Source organism: Cervus elaphus, chromosome 21 (genome assembly GCF_910594005.1).
Source record: "Cervus elaphus chromosome 21, mCerEla1.1, whole genome shotgun sequence".
Taxonomy (NCBI): domain Eukaryota; kingdom Metazoa; phylum Chordata; class Mammalia; order Artiodactyla; family Cervidae; genus Cervus; species Cervus elaphus.
In genome coordinates, this window is record NC_057835.1 from 59,838,246 (window position 1) to 59,856,744 (window position 18,499).

The window sequence follows — 18,499 nt, forward strand, 5'->3', positions numbered from 1 at the left end:
TGCAAAAACACCAAGCTGAGAAAAACATGTTTGAGCAATTTTCAAAATATGGATATGTATGAACAGGAGGGAGAGATTAGGGCATATAAAACCCAAGGAGCTTTACATCATATTAAAGGGATTCAATTTAACCTTGGAGCACTGTAAACCCACTAAAGGATTACCTATATTTCAGTTTAGGTTATTTCCATAGGCTTTCATTATAAATTGGATTACACATAAAAACAATTCCAAAAAGGGTTTTCATTATGCTTCAAAATAAACAATAAAAAGCAAGGGAAGAGACTGCTAATATGTCCCCATTAAAGTATGCAATTAATTTGAAATGCTTCTAAAATTGGAAAAGCTAGGAGCCGTAAATTGTTTACCAATGTAAAAGGACAAGCCCAATATCAAGCAGAGAGATTATTATTCCATGATGTACTTGGATCATGTAATAGAAAGAAAAGGTGTCTACAGATACTAAGTGGCCTAAAGATTACTGTTTGTAAAGATAACAAAATATGGAAACTTTCCCTGTTAATTAAAAGTTTCTTTTTTATATTTCTGTGTGCACATGTGTGTTAAGTTACTTCAGTTGTGTTCAACTCTTTGCGACCCCATGGGCTGCCAGGCTCCTCTATGCATGGGACTCTCCAGGCAAGAATACTGGAGTGGGTTTCCCTGCCCTCCTCCAGGGGATATTCCTGACCCAGGGATCAAACCCGCGTCTCTTATGTCTCCTGCACTGGCAGGCGGGTTCTTCACCACTAGCGACACGTGGGAAGCAGAGTATATTTACATACATATATATGTAAATATAAGTAGTATATAAATATGTATATATAAATGAATGATTAACATCAACATTTTGCTTTGCTGTCATGTTTATAGAGTAACTTTAAAATGCTGCTGTCTTTGAATTCAGACTTACATGTATTTCACAGACTTAAGAAGCCACAAAAGAATAAAAAATTCAGCTAATGTCATGCTTCTCCTTTGGATATTAGTGGGGTGCAGCATCCATCTTCTACCATTTTAAAATTACCATTGAAGAAGAAGCCACGTCTTTTTCCTGTCTTTCATTATACACATGACCCTACTAGAAAGAAACCAAATGCAGATAGAGTCAGGAGCTAGACCACTGGTCTGTGTTACACATTAAATGTCTGAAATACTTGTCAGACTCTGGGACCCCAAACTGAGTACACAGTGGGCCTTTAGTCAAGTATGCTCACTTCCCCAAATTATCTCATGGCCTCATGTTTTTAACACTGTACTGTGTGAGCACATAGCAGCCTTCTTGATGTGATACCATATTAATATTTACACATTTAACTCTGAGTTTCACTCGCTAACCAGTAAAATCTGGAGAGCAAGAATTGTGTTTTATTCATTTTTGAATCTTCTAACAAAAAGTCGAATGCCTTGCAAAAAATAAAAGCTAAAGAAATCTATGTAGAATTATATTGCAGATTCATGTACACTATTTAAAATTTTTATTGCTAGTCTCAATAGAGATGAGCATTTCTGGAAAACAATTAAAAATTTATACTAAATTTTGTCCCTTTGTGCTATTTTTAAATCATTAATATTCCAACCGGCATACTTCAGCATCATCAAAATCAGTATGTAACAAACAAAAAGAAAAAAAATTCTATCATTCTGAATTAAAAACAATCATATAAATTGCTTTAAAATGGAACTGGCTTTGAAGGAACTGAGTATACACAAAATGTCAAAATTCTAAGAACAAATCCTTTATTCTGAATAGCATATATTTAAAGAACAACTACCATGATGCATTTTCTGGATAAGTTTTTGTCTCCAAGTGGGTAGAATTCATATGTATGAATAATATATATATTAGAGCCAGGATATATACTTGTAAGATTCCCAATAGCATGCACTCAGATGGAAACCTAGATTCCAGATGGTCTAGAACAGAACGTTCAGAGTTATCAGCGTTAAAGCTCCCATTCTCAGATGACTGTGTTCTTGTCATCACCTCCAAAGCATATACGTATTTTCTGCGCTAAACCTTGAGAAATAAACATAATGTAAAATCTCCCTTAGACATTTAAGATGAGAATAGAGTCAGGCTCCACATCTCTAACGCTCATGGGTTCCACAGGAGCACAAAGCCTCCGCCATGGGCTCTCGATTCCCAATCTGTGATGGGGACAGAACTGAAAATCACTGTTGGCTGCTTTACGAAATCCTGCCAGATAAGCAAACCTGCTTCAGTTCCAGACGCAGGAAAAGTCAAGCAAATGACTTGACGAGCTGCTTGTTGCTAAGAAATCAGAAAAATGAGGAATTATTTTTCTGAGGTACAAAAAGGAAGCACCAAGCTTTGTAGAAGATTTACTTTGTTTTCAAACTCAAAAAGAAAAAAATAAAATCTCTTTCAGGGCTCTATAAAATAGAAACTTAAAAGCATTTAAGGGATAATTCTCCTGTGTACCTAGGTGGCTAAAAGATGCCTATTTCATTCTAAGGAAATAAGGGTGCTGCCACTGGAGACATGGGACTCAACGGGCTGCACAGTGAGGGGCTGTCCAGTCAGCGTGGAAAGCATCTTCTTATGGAGAATATCCCAGACAACGAATCTATCTCAGAGCTGCCTGTACCTCTTTATTGTTTTTATTGCTTTTGTTTTGCTTTCAATCCCAAATTTAGAACTGTAATGACTTAGCATGTTTACTTCCCCCATCAGCACAAATTTAATAGATAAAGACATTTCAATTTTCCCATGTCCTAAGTCTTTTTGGTTTGCTTCAAAGAATCTAAACTAAGATACTACTTAGAGACAAAGATGATGAGATCAATTATAGTCTTTAAAGTGATGGGGAGCATTTTAAAAAGTGTGTACTTGGGATGCAGTCAGGCATAAGTTTGATTATGTAATCACTAAGAAATTGCAGTATTATGAAAAAATCCTCATAATCGAATGTTAGCTTTGGTTAAAGTAACTGATTCATCTCATTCTTTCTGTCAAGTGTCTATTTTAAGTACTTAGGCAATTGATCATTCACTTATCTGAATATCCATCACAATATAAATAAATCATGGTTCATTCATCACATGAAATATTATACACCACTGTAAACCCGAGCCATAACTACTGGTGTGAAGCATTACTTTACCATGACACGTAATTTGGTGAAATACCAAATAGGATATTTTTATGTCTGTTTAAAAACATGTAGGGCTTCCCTCATAGCTCAGTTGGTAAAGAATCTGCCTGCAATGCAGGAGACCCCGATTCGATTCCTGTGTTGCGAAGATCCCCTGGAGAAGGGATAGGCTACCCACTCCAGTATTCTTGGGCTTCCCTTGTGCCTCAGCTGGTAAAGAATCTGGCTGCAATGCGGGAGACCTGGGTTCAATCCCTGGGTTGCGAAGATGCCCTGGAGAAGGGAAAGGCTACCCACTCCAGTATTCTAGCCTAGAGAATTCCATGGACTGTATCGTCCATGGGGTCGCAAAGAGTCGGACACGACTGAGCAACCTTCACTTCACTCACTTAAAAACATGTGTGTATGTGGGAAAGTACACATGTGTTTGTTGCTTAAGCATGAAGAAAATTGCAGAGAGATACTCTCCACTATCAGGAGAGTAGGTTCAGAAAGGGGATGAGGCAGAATTTTTTCTTTGTGCTGTTTGATTTGTACCCATAAGCACATATTTTATAATTGGAATATTATGAAGAAAGTATCAGTGGAACTTTAAAAACTTAATCTTGAATTGGATTTGTTTTAATTTTTAAAAAATCTATTACCAAGCTGCTATGGACTCTATTGCCATCATTAGTAAATGTGCAATGCTGAGAAATTTATTTACTTTTTTACATTTAGTATCCTAATAAGTACAAAAGGAATAATAACAATACCAATTTCACAGGAGTGGTTGTGATAATTGCGTGAATATATGTAAGGCACACAGAACAGTGGTCTGTATTAAATGATTAACATCTTCTAATAAAAGTGGTGGTACATCTGGGGCCATTTCTAAAGAAATAATTTGCTAAGGTTTCTGAATAACTGTACCGGTTTTGCGATCAAAGCATATTCTATGTAGCTGTCTGTTTTCGCCTCAGAACTCCGGTTTTCCTCATTTAAATATTGATGGAAAGAAGGCAAGGAGAACTGCAAAAAAGTAATGCTTTCTCATTACTAAATGAAGTGTCAAATTGGTCAAAAGGGAAACATCTGTTGAAACAGGTTAATTCTTATTTAGGAAATTTCAATCCCTAAAGTATTTCTATAATGCAGGCAAACACCTATATATTTTTAATTATGCTTCCAGATAATTTGGTTTTCTTGAGTCCCAGATGCAAATTTGTGGTCAACTTTATCAAACCACGTGGCAAAGTGCTAATTAAGTGATCTGGTTAAATAACTCAAATTTTAAAAATTATGTTTTTCCCACCTACCCCAACTCTAAACTTCATATCAGAATGACAAAACAACTTTATGTAAGGTAATATAATTTTGATATTCGAATGACATTAAAAAATACTAATTCCGTAGTCCACATTGTACATAAACAAAGAAAACAAAAACATAACCTTATGGATATAAAAGGGATTAGTAAGTAAAGGGAGTTTATTTCTTGGGGTGAAAGATGAGTTTCTATACCTTTGCTACGTCAGACGTTCTAAAAAAAATCACACAGACATCTACCATTGCCCATAAACAACTGAACACTGAAACTATCCAACAGATACATTATGTTGCTAGGCCAATTCCACTGCTAGTTTAAAATACAAAGTGCTTGAAAAACTATCATTCTAAGAAAAACACCATTTTTTCATGACTCATTTTCTCAAGTAATTATTTAGGACGATTTAAATAATGTATCAAGCTAAATACAACATACTAAAATATATAATAAATGCTTAAGATACTTTCATGGAGAACAAAATGTCTGATATCCCCATATTGTTTAAAATCGTTTAACCCATCCATAAGAGGTGCTAGTCAATGATACTTAGTCCTGGGGTGAAATCAGAAAAATACCGTTAAAAAGTTACAAAGCACCATGGCTTTGAAAGGGATCAGAAGTAATGGATACAGCAAACCAAGCATGTCGGAGGGTTTTCCCTCTCTTTAATACCTATGCCTTTGGCCGCCTGCCTTGTTCATGGTCCCATTTTGCCAGGAAACAAATGGCAACAGAAATCCATCTGTTTGGTCTCATAAACACAAAGATTTGATTTTCCACTTGCACAGAAATCAGAGATCTATTTGCTAATGGAAGTAGGAAACGTTTTCTTCATAAAAACAGAGGAAGTAACAACAGATGGAGCGGTAGATCCCACCTACCCGGGGCTGTTTTTGTCCTTCGTCATTTCTGTGCGGGCGGGCAGGCAACCTTAGAGCTGAGTGGGCGCCCAGGCGGATCTGATGAGCGTCGTGTTACCTGTGAGCCTGCTACTTGGCGTCTCGCAAGCTCCGCCCACACCTCTGCCAGGGGCCCGGCTGGAGGGGGGAGCGGCCGGCGCGCAGAAAAGCATCTGGGAAAAAAGGAGACCCTGAACTCCACACGGCAAGCTGTTATCCCCTAAAGAACACGCCATTCAGTGAGTACAAAGAAGGCGGGTGTTACAAACGCAATTGCTCTTCGATTATGTATGTGAGAAATATGTTTCCATAAGTGTGTTTTTCTTTACGGCATATCATTTAAACTACACAGTAAGATGTGTTAGTAAATGGTAGGTAGCACTCAGGTGAAATTTCCTTGTAGCACACAAAACAGACAAGCATTTTAGAGACAGTGTCCATATCAGACTTTGAATCTTCAGAAAACGCAGAAATATTGAGACGGACACAGGTCTCACTAGAATTCTTTGTATTCTTACCACATGTTAGGCATTGTGATAAGTACTGTCTTACCACACAGGTGCCCCTGAAGTATTACTCACCCTCACAGTGGTGCCCAGGAAGTAGCTACTATTCATATTTCCACTGAACAGACAAAAGAATGGGAAATTAGAAAAGTTGCGGAATTTGCTCAAGGTCAAATCGCTAGTTAATGGCAGACATGGGATTTGAACTCTGTCCTTTAAGACTCCAAACACTGACCTGTTGACTGCTTTATCCGCTTTCCCTCACTTTATTACATAACTTTAGGTAAAGTCCTCCAAACCAGAATATTCTTCCTAAATATTAAAAAAGAAATACTTAGGTAAGGTAGATTTTGTAACTTAATGTGCAGTATTACCAGAGATAAGCCTCAGTTACTGACAAATTAACACCCTCAAAAAGTTTTAAATGCCTTCAAAGAAACATTTAACTTTTAATTTATTTTCAAAATCTGGGATGATGATAATAAGATATTAAAAACCTGTGAACACAGTCCTTAGGTGTGAATTACCTAGCATACTAGTAAACAGAAGAAGCAGAAAGAGTCAAACACATGTCATTTAAAGGATATGTTGGGGATAGGATAAAAGCTTAGACTACTTCTACCAGAGATCACTGTAAAAATTCAATTTCTAAATGGAGAAGCTCCCTGTGGATTCAGAGAAGCCAGGAAATAAGAAAGCCCCAGGGCATTGCCACACCTTGACTTGTGAAGAGAAGCAGAAATGAGTTATACCAGCTTCCTCAGATGACAAAGCAATCTGTTAAGGAGCCGCATTTGGATACACGAAGGGGTTCACCTTGCCAATTTCTAGAGGGAAACAGTGAAGGGGAGGTGAGCCAACTCTCATCACACTCATACTTTTTTTCACTTGTATCCACCTGCTTGGGCTGGAGAAGAAGACTGTCACAAAGTCAACCTCCATATCATAGCCGAGAAAGAAAAGACTCTGCCTGCTTTCCTCTGCACACAGTAGGGTTTAAAAATGTGCTAAGACTGTGGTCTTGTCAATCTTTCTGCTCAGTAGCACTCATGCCCCAGGAGAAATTAAGGCCAACTTGCTTTTTAAGGTAGAACTAAACCAGGCTGAATGACAACAAAACCTGTTTTTGCTACTCTTCTTCAAGAGGAGCTAGATTTTTGTTGCACTTTTAGAGAAATAGTAAGATATGACTTGCCACAGGTAGAAGTTCTTCCCCAGCCTTTGCAATCTGAATAGTGCTAAGCTGTGAACTAGTGAGTGTGTGTATCTTTTCTTTCTGTCCCTAATATTTTACTCAGGTAAGATCTGATTAAGTGGACATGTAGAGTAAACTTAAAAGGCAAAGTCTAAGAAAGGCAACACATGATGGACACGGACAGAAATGAAAGTGGATGTCCCACACTTTGGCACAAAGCGGGAAGGGCATGAAGGGCCCAGGCATGGCAGTAAGGCTGGTCTTTTAGCACAAGCTGGACATGGTGCCATCTGGGGGTCTGCCCTGAAACATGACCCGTTAATAATGAGCAGTTCCCAAACTATGGGTAGCAGGCCGCTAGGTGCAGTATTGTGCCGATGGATTTGCCTGGCCCTATGAAAATGCTCATGTTTAGGACAACTCATAATTCAGCAGTTAGGTCTTGCTGTATTTTTTACTTCTTTATTGTTATGATGTCTTATAATGGGCTTCCCAGGGGGCACTAGTGGTAAAGAACCCACCTGTCAATGCAGGAGATGTAAGAGAACTGAGTTCCATCCCTGGGTTGGGAAGATCCCCTGGAGGAGGGCATGGCAATCCACTCCAGTATTCTTGACTGGAGAATCCCATGGACACAGGAGCCTGGCGGGCCATAGTCCCTAGGGTCGCATAGAGTCAGACATGACTGAAGCAACTTAGCATGCATGTCTTATTCAGCGTTCCCCTACTTGGGTATTTAGTATCTAAATAAGCCTCTTAAGTAACTACACACTTGTCACCAGCCCATGACATTATACTAGAAATAAAATAGGTGAGATTAAGGTGTTTGTCTACTCCATTGCACTGCAAGTCTCTTTAATAACAGGAAAGCGGGTGGATATTATCAGGACTGCTTTAGTGGTTTCCATTTAATTCCCTATAAATAAAGGGCTCTGTTGGTAGACTCATTAAGACAAAGGATTTAGAAACACCAGAAAAAGAACTCTCCTTGAATTCTTAATGCCTATTGCCCAAGGTCAAGTCTAAAGTATTTTATATTTGTTTTAAAATACTATGATTTATTGGGTTAGTCCAAAAGTTCATTTGAGTTTTTCTGTAAGCTCTTAAGGAAAAACCTGGATGAAATTTTGGGCCAATTCAATATATTGCATTATCTTAATTCTAACATCTGTTTGATATGTGTAGGTGGTGTGTGTATATGTTGCTGCTGCTGCTGCTGCTAAGTCACTTCAGTCGTGTCTGACTCTGTGCGACCCCATAGACGGCAGCCCACCAGGCTCCGCCGTCCCTGGGATTCTCCAGGCAAGAATACTGGAGTGGGTTGCCATTTCCTTCTCCAATGCATGAAAGTGAAAAGTGAAAGTGAAGTCGCTCAGTCGTGTCCGACTCTTCGCGACCACACATATATAAATTTTCTAGGATAATTTTGGAACTACATTTTCAGATGACACTTTCTTCTTTTTAAAAAATTCAAACAAGGAACTTTTGTTTGAAAATTTTGTTTGTATTTGGCAAATTGTGTTTGTATTTGGTAAATGTTTATAAGTCTAAGTTCAGCTATAAAAATAAACAATAATTGACAGTCATACTAGGAAATGTTATGAATGGGAGAGTACTAACAATTTCTATACATTTAACCTGAGAATACCAGTTGGTGAATAAACCCTGATCATCCAGGTTAACATGCTGTACTTGATATTTTCATTTCAATTTGGCACTGCTTTCTATTTTACTGTATTTTTCCAGGAAGAAACATACACTCTGATTTTATTACATTATTCATTTATTTATATCATTATTATTTAAAAATTCCAACTGCCAGATATTCTTTTCTATGTAATTTTTTAATCTACCTCTATCCAAAGAGGTAATAACTAATAAACCAAATCCTGTGCCTCTTTGGAAAGAAACAAATGAGGGTCCCCTTTTCTCCACACCCTCTCCAGCATTTATTGCTTGTAGACTTTTGGATAGCAGCCATCCTGACTGGCGTGTAATGGTACCTCATTGTGGTTTTGATTCGCATTTCTCTGATAATGAGTGATGTTGAGCATCTTTTCATGTGTTTGTTAGCCATCTGTATGTCTTCTTTGGAGAAATGTCTGTTTAGTTCTTTGGCCCATTTTTTGATTGGGTCATTTATTTTTCTGGAATTGAGCTTCAAGAGTTGCTTGTATATTTTTGAGATTAATCCTTTGTCTGTTTCTTCATTTGCTATTATTTTCTCCCAGTCTGAGGGCTGTCTTTTCACCTTACTTATAGTTTCCTTTGCAAACTAGTACAGCCGCTATGGAAAACAATGTGGAGATTTCTTAAAAAACTGGAAATAGAACTGCCATATGACCCAGCAATCCCACTCCTGGGCATACACACTGAGGAAACCAGATCTGAAAGAGACACGTGCACCCCAATGTTCATCGCAGCACTGTTTATAATAGCCAGGACATGGAAGCAACCTAGATGCCCATCAGCAGATGAATGGATAAGGAAGCTGTGGTACATATACACCATGGAATATTACTCAGCCATTAAAAAGAATTCATTTGAATCAGTCCTAATGAGATGGATGAAACTGGAGCCCCTTATACAGAGTGAAGTAAGCCAGAAAGATAAAGAACATTACAGCATACTAACACATATATATGGAATTTAGAAAGATGGTAACGATAACCCTATATGCAAAACAGAAAAAGAGACACAGAAGTACAGAACAGACTTTTGAACTCTGTGGGAGAAGGTGAGGGTGGGATGTTTTGAAAGAACAGCATGTATATTATCTATGGTGAAAGAGATCACCAGCCCAGGTGGGATGCATGAGACAAGTACTCCGACCTGGTGCACTGGGAAGACCCAGAGGAATCGGGTGGAGAGGGAGGTGGGAGGGGGGATCGGGATGGGGAATACGTGTAAATCTATGGCTGATTCATATCAATGTATGACAAAACCCACTGAAATGTTGTGAAGTAATTAGCCTCCAACTAATAAAAAAAAATAAAAAAATAAAAAAATAAAAAAAAAAAGAAAGAAACAAATGAGAGTAGAAACTGTGGATAGTCTGTAATCTACTCATCAGTGGCCTGATATTTTTTAGATACATGCCTCAAAACTTAACAATTGAATTTTAATGGGTTGGAAGTTATTCTATCACCCCAAACTAGAAAAGAATGAATGTCTCTTTTACTCTTAACTACATACCATATAATTCTTCACTATTGAAATCAGCAGTGCTTTCAGCATGTAAAGAAAAAAACATCACATTTGGGGTTGTGTAGATTGTGACATTTATTAGTATTAAGGAAAAAATGTGCAGGGGTTCATAGGGCATCCCTGAGCAACAGCTGTCCAGGTAATGATGCACTCCTGTCTTTACAGCAGAGCCTATTCAACCAGCTTTTGGAGAGTGAGGGTGTAAGAATAAATCAAAGAGTTACAAATCTATAATAATCTAGACAACACACTGAAGTTTCTAAAACTGTTGTCCAATCTGAAAACTACCAGTGCAGTTTCACTGACAAGGGGCACCACTATGAATCCCCTCTATAACTGAGACAGCAGATCTTTCCTCCATCTTACTGAAGATGAAATAAAAAGGTCAAGTAAGTGCAATTTGATCTGTGCCCCCAAACAGTCTCAGCCCCAGTAAATCTCACTTAACCAGTGACTTCAGCTATCCAGAATACAGTCTATGATTTACAAATTTTCAAAGACTTTCTTCATAGAAGAATTCTACGTGCAGAACCTAATTAGAACTCTATCTAAATCTTTATTTTCATTATTAATATAATAGGCATAGCTACCTGATTTCTCATTCCTTAGATAAATTTATTGAATACCTAGTTTGTGGGTAGAATTTTGCTAGATTCTAAAGATTCAGTATTGGGAAAAAAGTGATTTCTTCCCACTGCCAGTGGGATTTGCATGATAAAACCCACAATGTTAGGTTGGCAAGTAAGAAGCTGGTTGAAGTAGGGTGGGCAGTGGCTACTAAAAGCCACAAAGCCGTAGCTCCTTGGGAAGAGTCTAAAAGGGATAAATTCAGAAAGTCAGTGGTTTAGGACCCCTAAATTTAAAAGCAAATATCAGGAAATAGAACAAAAATAAAAAGCTAAAAGAATAAATAAATATATACATATAAATACATTTTGGAAAAACAAATGTCTTCTGAGTATTAACAACAGTAAAAGCAACAATGCAACTATCATTTTCCCACTATTTTGCTCCAGGTAGAGTTCTAAGCAACTTTCATACATTATCTCATTTAATCATCCCAGTGACAGTGGGGATGGGATTCCTACTAAACCCAATTCATATGTCGGTGGGGACTGAGGCCCAGAGATGTAACTGGCCCAAGGTCACGTGGCTGGTAAGTTAAAGGCACCAGAGCAGTGCTCTAATTCTATACCCATCAGATAAGCAATAGGGCCTGAACCAACATGCTTATCCCTGGCCCTTTATCTTAAACATGCTACTATCATTCACTAAATCCTAACTGTGGGCTGGGAACTAAGTACTTAATTAATATTATTTGATTTAACATTTAGAATAGCATTACTCTCATGCCCACTTTTTATGGATGACAAACAGAATCTTAGAGTAGTTAAATAGTTTGCCCAGCTACAAAACAGCAGGCCCAGGCTTAGAACCCAAGGTTGGTGACTCCAAAGCCCTTACACTTTGTCCCTGTAAGGACCTTGATGTAAATATGTAAATACTGTGTTGACTTCCTGACACTCTACTACTCAGGCAGCACTGGTTCAGACAATGTAGTATATAGACAGGCATCTATTTTGGAATGAGAAAGTCCTGAGTTTGATTCTGCTGTTTGTGCTCTATGGACTCATCACAAGTTTCTTAATCTGAATGAGCTGAGCTTCCTTTGAACTGAGGATAAAAAAAGTCCAACTTCATATGGCAGCCCCAAAAAAGAGTAGGTGCTCAATAAGTAAGTGTTTTCTCACCCAATTCTCCAATATTTTTAAATTAGTGACCAGGCTTTAGAATAAAGATATCTAGAGCTTCCATACCATTTGGAATTGAGAACTGGTGAAAAACGGGATTCATAATCCCAGTTCCTATCTGGTCAAGTTAAAGAGTGCTGTTCAATAGCCATATAACATAAGCCATAGAAGCCACATCAAAATAATGAATTTTAATAATGCTTTATTTTACCCAGTGTACCCAAAATATCATCATATAATTTCGACAAGTGGTCAGTATAAAAATTATTCATGTATTTTGCATTCTGTTTTTGCACATTGAATCAATGTGTATTTTTCATTTACATCACATGTTGATGTGTACTAGTGGTTCCTGTAATGGACAACATTTTAATATGTGAATGTTATGGTCATGTCTCTGTTTGTGAGAGAGCTCTTCCAACCTCTTCTTTCCTTATTTAGTCCACTCTGGATTTAGATATGATTGCTCAACCATATGGTCCTTGTATACCTCCCTTGACATCCGACATTTACCTTTATGCTGATATTCATGGAATTAATTAGATTTACCCACATGACAAGGTATGTGTGGACAGTCCGTAACATCTGAACTGCTCATCAGAAGTTGAATCCCTGAGGTACTTGTCCCGTTCACATGACACATTGTACATGCTGCTTTGTATATCTTTCTCTCTGACTGTCTCTCTCCAGGCAGACTATAAGCCCCTTAGAGCTTTTCTAGATATCTTTAGAGTCCCCTCTTCTAGCACTGTCTCATGTACCTACTAGACAATGCATTTTAGGGAATGACTACAGATTCCTTTCAAGAACTATCTTCTGGGTTTCACCACATCTACCACAGCACTTTGCCACAGACTCTCAATTCATTTTTGTCTGAGTGAATGAATTTTGATTCACTGGCTAGTTTGAAAAGCTCTACTGTCCCCAGTGTGAAAATACAGCCAATAATGAGATTATCTAAGAGGCTTGTAGGAGGATCATCTTAGGAAGTTAGGAACTAATTTGTTATCCTTCAGTCACAGAGAGGTATTATCAAATTGGGATCATCACCCTGGCTTCCTGATTCCTCATCCTGTACTCTTTCCGCTGGGTTACATTATTTACTTCTGTGCACATTTTTCTACTTAATTTCTCCCAAGGGGAGAGTATTGTCCTCAAAGTGGGAGGTCAAAAACACTGCAATAAAGATTGTTGAAATGCTGATAAAGACTGTGTTTGGGGGAAAGATAGAAAATAGTAGTGCATTCTTAAAATGAAAGGTGAAGAGAATGTCCATTCTATGCCAAATATCCTTTATTTTCAAGATGTAAACAGGGACATCTTATTCGATGCAAAATTCTGCCATAAAATTAGATACTAAATCATTGCATTTTTAAACCTTGACTTTAGAGAATCTCTAGCTTCTAGAAATAGTATTTCTCTTTATGTTGACAGACTTATTTTAAGAGATATATCACAAGCAGGCTGATGCTTCTAAAGGTCATTTCCTTAACAAAATGGCATTTTTTTCTTCACAAAAGTACAGGAGATTTTGAAATTATCTCACAAGAGGGTTTTAAAGACAATTATCCAGAGATGAAGATCAATGTAAAGGGTTAAGCCAAAGTGCTTTGAAGCCTTATAGATCTGAATTTGAGACCTGTCTATGCCCCTTACTGCTTCTGGATAGACAGATGTTATTTTGTTGTTTGTTTTACTCACTCCATGGTCATCTCCCCTTTTTAGGGGTGAAGGTACAATGGACTACTTCTCTTCTCTTCATGGGCTTGGTGTTGTATTGAGCCTACTTTCCTGCCCCAGGGGGGAGCTGGGGATTCAGATTCAGCCAAACAAGGAAAATGATATTCAGTTCCAGAAATGTGCAGGAAGTTCAGGGAAAGAGGCATGGCCGGCCTGCTAAGGACTGGTAAGCAGAGAGGATGTGAGCCTTCAGCGGTTGGCAGCCATTCAGCCCCCTCAACAGGACAGGCTGTGTGTGCAAGTAGTTGACAGAGAGAAGGCACAACCAAGACATGGAGAGAGGGAGGTTACATACTCTGAGCTCTAGCATAATGGGAGCCAGTCCTGCCCCTTGACTTTACATGAATTATCAACAACTACGTTTTCTCTCTCTTGAAATTGTTAAGTGCATGATGAAACAGTAAGTTATGGAACTTCTCTCAACCTCTTATTTTTTAGTGATAAAATAGGTACAAAATAGCCATTTTGTTAGTCTTTGGGGAGGAGTTAGTTGAGATTATATTCATGCAGTTCCTGAAACAGTGAGATGCAAACAGTCAACGGTGAAATTTTTATTTTAAAAGGGGTGGAGAGTGAGGTGGTTGAGAATGCGAGCTCTTGAGCCAAAGAGATTATGCTTGAAAGCGGGACGTGCTGCTCACCTGCAGGGCAAATTTGAGCAAGACCACAGAACTTCTCAATTTCAGTTTCCAAATTTATCAAGTGGGAATAATAATATGCATTTGAGAGAAACACCATACCATTTAGAAATAACATATGTGAGGGCCTAGCTAACTGCCTGGCACATGACCAGCAGCCATGAAATGGTGGCTACTTGTTTTGTTATTACTAATTTCAATGATTACTAACTCTAATATATTTTATGTCAAAAGCATTCTAAATAGTATCTGTTTTAGTTTTTAGCCAGAAAAGTCATGATTATTTTTAATCTTTCCTTGGAGAGAAAAAGAAACTATGTCATGTGCATTTCAGAAAAGTGAATGTGATCTTAAACAGTGAAAATGAATGTAACATCCAGAATAAACAAAGTAAAGCATCCATCTGACTGATTCTGGAGCTCAGGTTTAGGTGTCCACAGGATGTGGTTGGTCACGTAGATATATGTAATGGCATCCTACAGGGCAGTCAGGAATCAGCACTGCAGATGAGAAAACGTACCTCATGGAGAGTGGTTGTCATATCTGGGGCTGCTGAGTGTAGGGAAGTCTGAGGGGATTGGATGGGGGCACATATCTCAATGGCTAAGAGAAGATGGTTCCTGAGGACCAGACAGCAAAGTGAAAGCACAGGGAGATAGCTTCCATTATTTGGAGTCAAAATGTTTCCACTTTCCATAGTTTTACGATCACCCCTGAGTCCTCCACATCCTACCTATAGACATAGCACTATCTTTCCATCTGGGACATCAAGTCATACCCACAAGTCCCCAAAGTGCTTGAAGTCACACAAACATACATGAATAATTCAGGACTTTATAAATGATTAAGCAGATGTACTAATATTTATCAGCAGTAGGTACTTTCCTTTCACAGTATCACAAATCCTCATGATTGAGGGTAATTAGGGAGAGGACCTGACTGAATAACTGACAAGCCCAGATTAGTAAGTCATTTTGTAGTTTTCTACATTTAAGTAGACTCTGTAAATAGCAATAAAGTCAGCAAGTAAGATGTCCTTGTCAAAAGAAGCCCTTCAGGTTCTGCATAGTAAACTGTAGATAAATATCATTTGCAATGAGAATATTATTTACAGGCAAATGGGAAGTCATACACTAGAACCATTGTCTTTTTTCCTGAACTTTCTAGGTCCAATCAGTCATTTACGCTCTACTGCCAAATATATATTAAATATAGATGGTGTTCCCCATCTCCAATACTATCCCCTTCTCAGTAGTTCTCAACTGGGGTCATCTTCATGCAGTAGCCAGAAAGCCTACTAAAATATAGAAATTTATAGCATAAACATATATAAAGATACAGCATGTACACATCGAGTTCAGTCACTCAGTTGTGTCCAACTCTTTACGACTCATGGACTGTAGCCCACTTTGCAGGCTCCTTTGTCTGTGGAACTTCTCCAAGCAACAATACTGGATTGGGTAGACATTCCCTTTTCCAGATCTTCCTGACCTAGAGGTTGAACCCAGGTCTTCTACATTGCAAGCAGATTCTTTAACATCTGAGCCACCAGGGAAACCCAGCATATAAATATATATGTATACAATAAGTGCCATATATAATATCGCATTATTATTAATCATACTGGGGGTGGCAGATTGGGCCACCCCTAGGTATGTCACACGAGTGTGGGAATGGGTTTGGGCTGAAGGCACTTTGGAGAGAGCCTAGGCAGGAAGGAGATGCAGAACATGGAGAAGCTCCATACAGTCAGCAAAAACAAGACCAGGAGCGGACTGTGGCTCAGATCATGAACTCCTTATTGCCAAATTCAGACTTAAACTGAAGAAAGTAGGGAAAACCACTAGACCATTCAGGGATGACCTAAATCTAATCCCTTATGATTATACAGTGGAAGTGAGAAATAGATTTAAGGGACTAGATCTGATAGACAGAGTGCATGATGAACTCTGGACGGAGGTTCATGACATTGTACAGGAGACAGGAAGCAAGACCATCCCCAAGAAAAAGAAATGCAAAAAAGCAAAATGGTTGTCTGAGGAGGCCTTACAAATAGCTGTGAAAAGAAGAGAAGGGAAGAGCACAGGAGAAAAGGAAAAATATACCCATTTGAAAGCAGAGTTCCAAAGAATGGCAAGGAGAGATAAGAAAGCCCTCCTCAGTGATCATTGCAAAGGAATAGAGGAAAACAATAGAATGGGAAAGACTAGAGATCTCTTCAAGAAAATTAGAGATGCCAAGGGAACATTTCATGCAAAGATGGGCTCAATAAAGGAGAGAAATGGTATGGACCTAACAGCAGAAGATATTAAGAAGAGGTGGCAAGAATACACAGAAGAACTATACAAAAAAAATCTTCATGACCCAGATAATCACGATGGCATGATCACTCACCTAGAGACAGACACCCTGGAATGGGAAGTCAAGTGGGCCTTAGGAAGCATTACTATGAACAAAGCTAGTGGCGGTGATGGGATTCCAGTTGAGCTATTTCAAATCCTGAAAGATGATGCTGTGAAAGTGCTGCACTCAATATGCCAGCAAATCTGGAAAACTCAGCAGTGGCCACAGGACTGGAAAAGGTCAGTTTTCATTCCAATCCCAAAGAAAGGCAATGTCAAAGAATGCTCAAACTACCGCACAATTGCACTCAACTCACATACTAGTAAAGTAATGCTTAAAATTCTCCAAGCCAGGCTTCAGTAATATGTGAACTGTGAACTTCCAGATGTTCAAACTGGATTTAGAAAAGGCAGAGGAACCAGAGATCAAATTGCCAACATCCACTAGATCATCGAAAAAGCAAGAGAGTTCCACAAAAACATCCATTTCTGCTTTATTGACTATGCCAAAGCCTTTGACTGTGTGGATCACAATAAACTGTGGAAAATTCTTTAAGAGATGGGAATACCAGACCACCTGACCTGCCTCTTGAGAAACCTGTATGCAGGTCAGGAAGCAACAGTTAGAACTGGGCATGGAACAACAGACTGGTTCCAAATCGGAAAAGGAGTACATCAAGGCTGTATATTGTTACCCTCCTTATTTAACTTCTATGCAGAGTACATCATGAGAAATGCTGGGTTGGAAGAAGCATAAGCTGGAATCAAGATTGCCGGGAGAAATATCAATAACCTCAGATATGCAGACGACACTGCCCTTATGGCAGAAAGTGAAGAAGAACTAAAGAGCCTCTTGATGAAAGTGAAAGAGGAGAGTGAAAAAGTTGGCTTAAAGCTCAACATTCAGAAAACTAAGATCATGGCATTCGGTTCCCTCACTTCATGGCAAATAGATGGGGAAACAGTGGACATAGTGGCTGACTTTCTTTTTTAGGTCTCCAAAATCACTGCAGATGGTGACTGCAGACATGAAATTAAAAGACACTTGCTCCTTGGAAGAAAAGTTATGACCAGCCTAGGCAGCATATTAAAAAGCAGAGACATTACTTTGTCAACAAAGGTCCATCTAGTCAATGCTGTGGTTTTTCCAGTAGTCATGTATGGATGTGAGAGTTGGACTATAAAGAAAGCTGAGTGCCGAAGAATTGATGTTTTTGAACTTTGGTGTTGGAGAAGACTCTTGAGAGTCTCTTGGACTGCAAGGCGATCCAACCAGTCCATCCTAAAGGAGATCAGTCCTGGGTGTTCATTGAAAGGACTAATGTTGAAGCTGAAACTCCAATACTTTGGCCACCTGATGCGAAGAGCTGACTCATTTGAAAAGACTCTGATGCTGGCAAAGATTGAGGGCAGGAGGAGAAGGGGACAACAGAAGGTGAGATGGTTGGATGGTATCACCGACTAAATGGACATGAGTTTTGGTAGACCCTGGGAGTTGGTGATGGACAGTGAGGCCTGGATTGCTGCGATTCATGGGGTCGCAAAGAGTTGGACATGACTGAGCAACTGAACTGAACTGAAGCAGGAAGCATATTCCAATTTCCCTTTTTTTCCCCCAAAACAAGATATATATATATATAAACATAAAACTCCAGTGGGAAAGATTCCCTCCCTGTACCAAGGAAGAAAAGAAACATTCTTCAACCAGGAGTCAGAGCAGAGCGAATCCTGTACAAACACACCTTGTAAAAGTCATCCTTATCTTCTCTGGGCCTCCCTGTATATTTTAAGCG

The 18,499-nt window shown here is 38.8% G+C and overlaps 1 protein-coding gene across 4 annotated transcripts in view; it reads right to left on the minus strand.

Moving 5' to 3' along the window:
• The window catches only part of OXR1 (oxidation resistance 1), a 484,414-nt gene that overhangs the window by 304,176 nt on the left and 161,739 nt on the right, over positions 1 to 18,499 (minus strand). For 3 of the 4 annotated variants that reach the window (XM_043879388.1, XM_043879387.1, XM_043879383.1), the window contains exon 1: positions 5,310 to 5,350. The exons of the other annotated variant lie outside the window; for it this stretch is intronic. In XM_043879388.1, coding sequence (XP_043735323.1) covers positions 5,310 to 5,335 — 26 coding nt within the window. In that variant the 5' untranslated portion in view covers positions 5,336 to 5,350. Of the gene's footprint in view, positions 1 to 5,309; positions 5,351 to 18,499 lie in introns of those variants that run through there. 4 annotated transcript variants of the gene reach the window in all.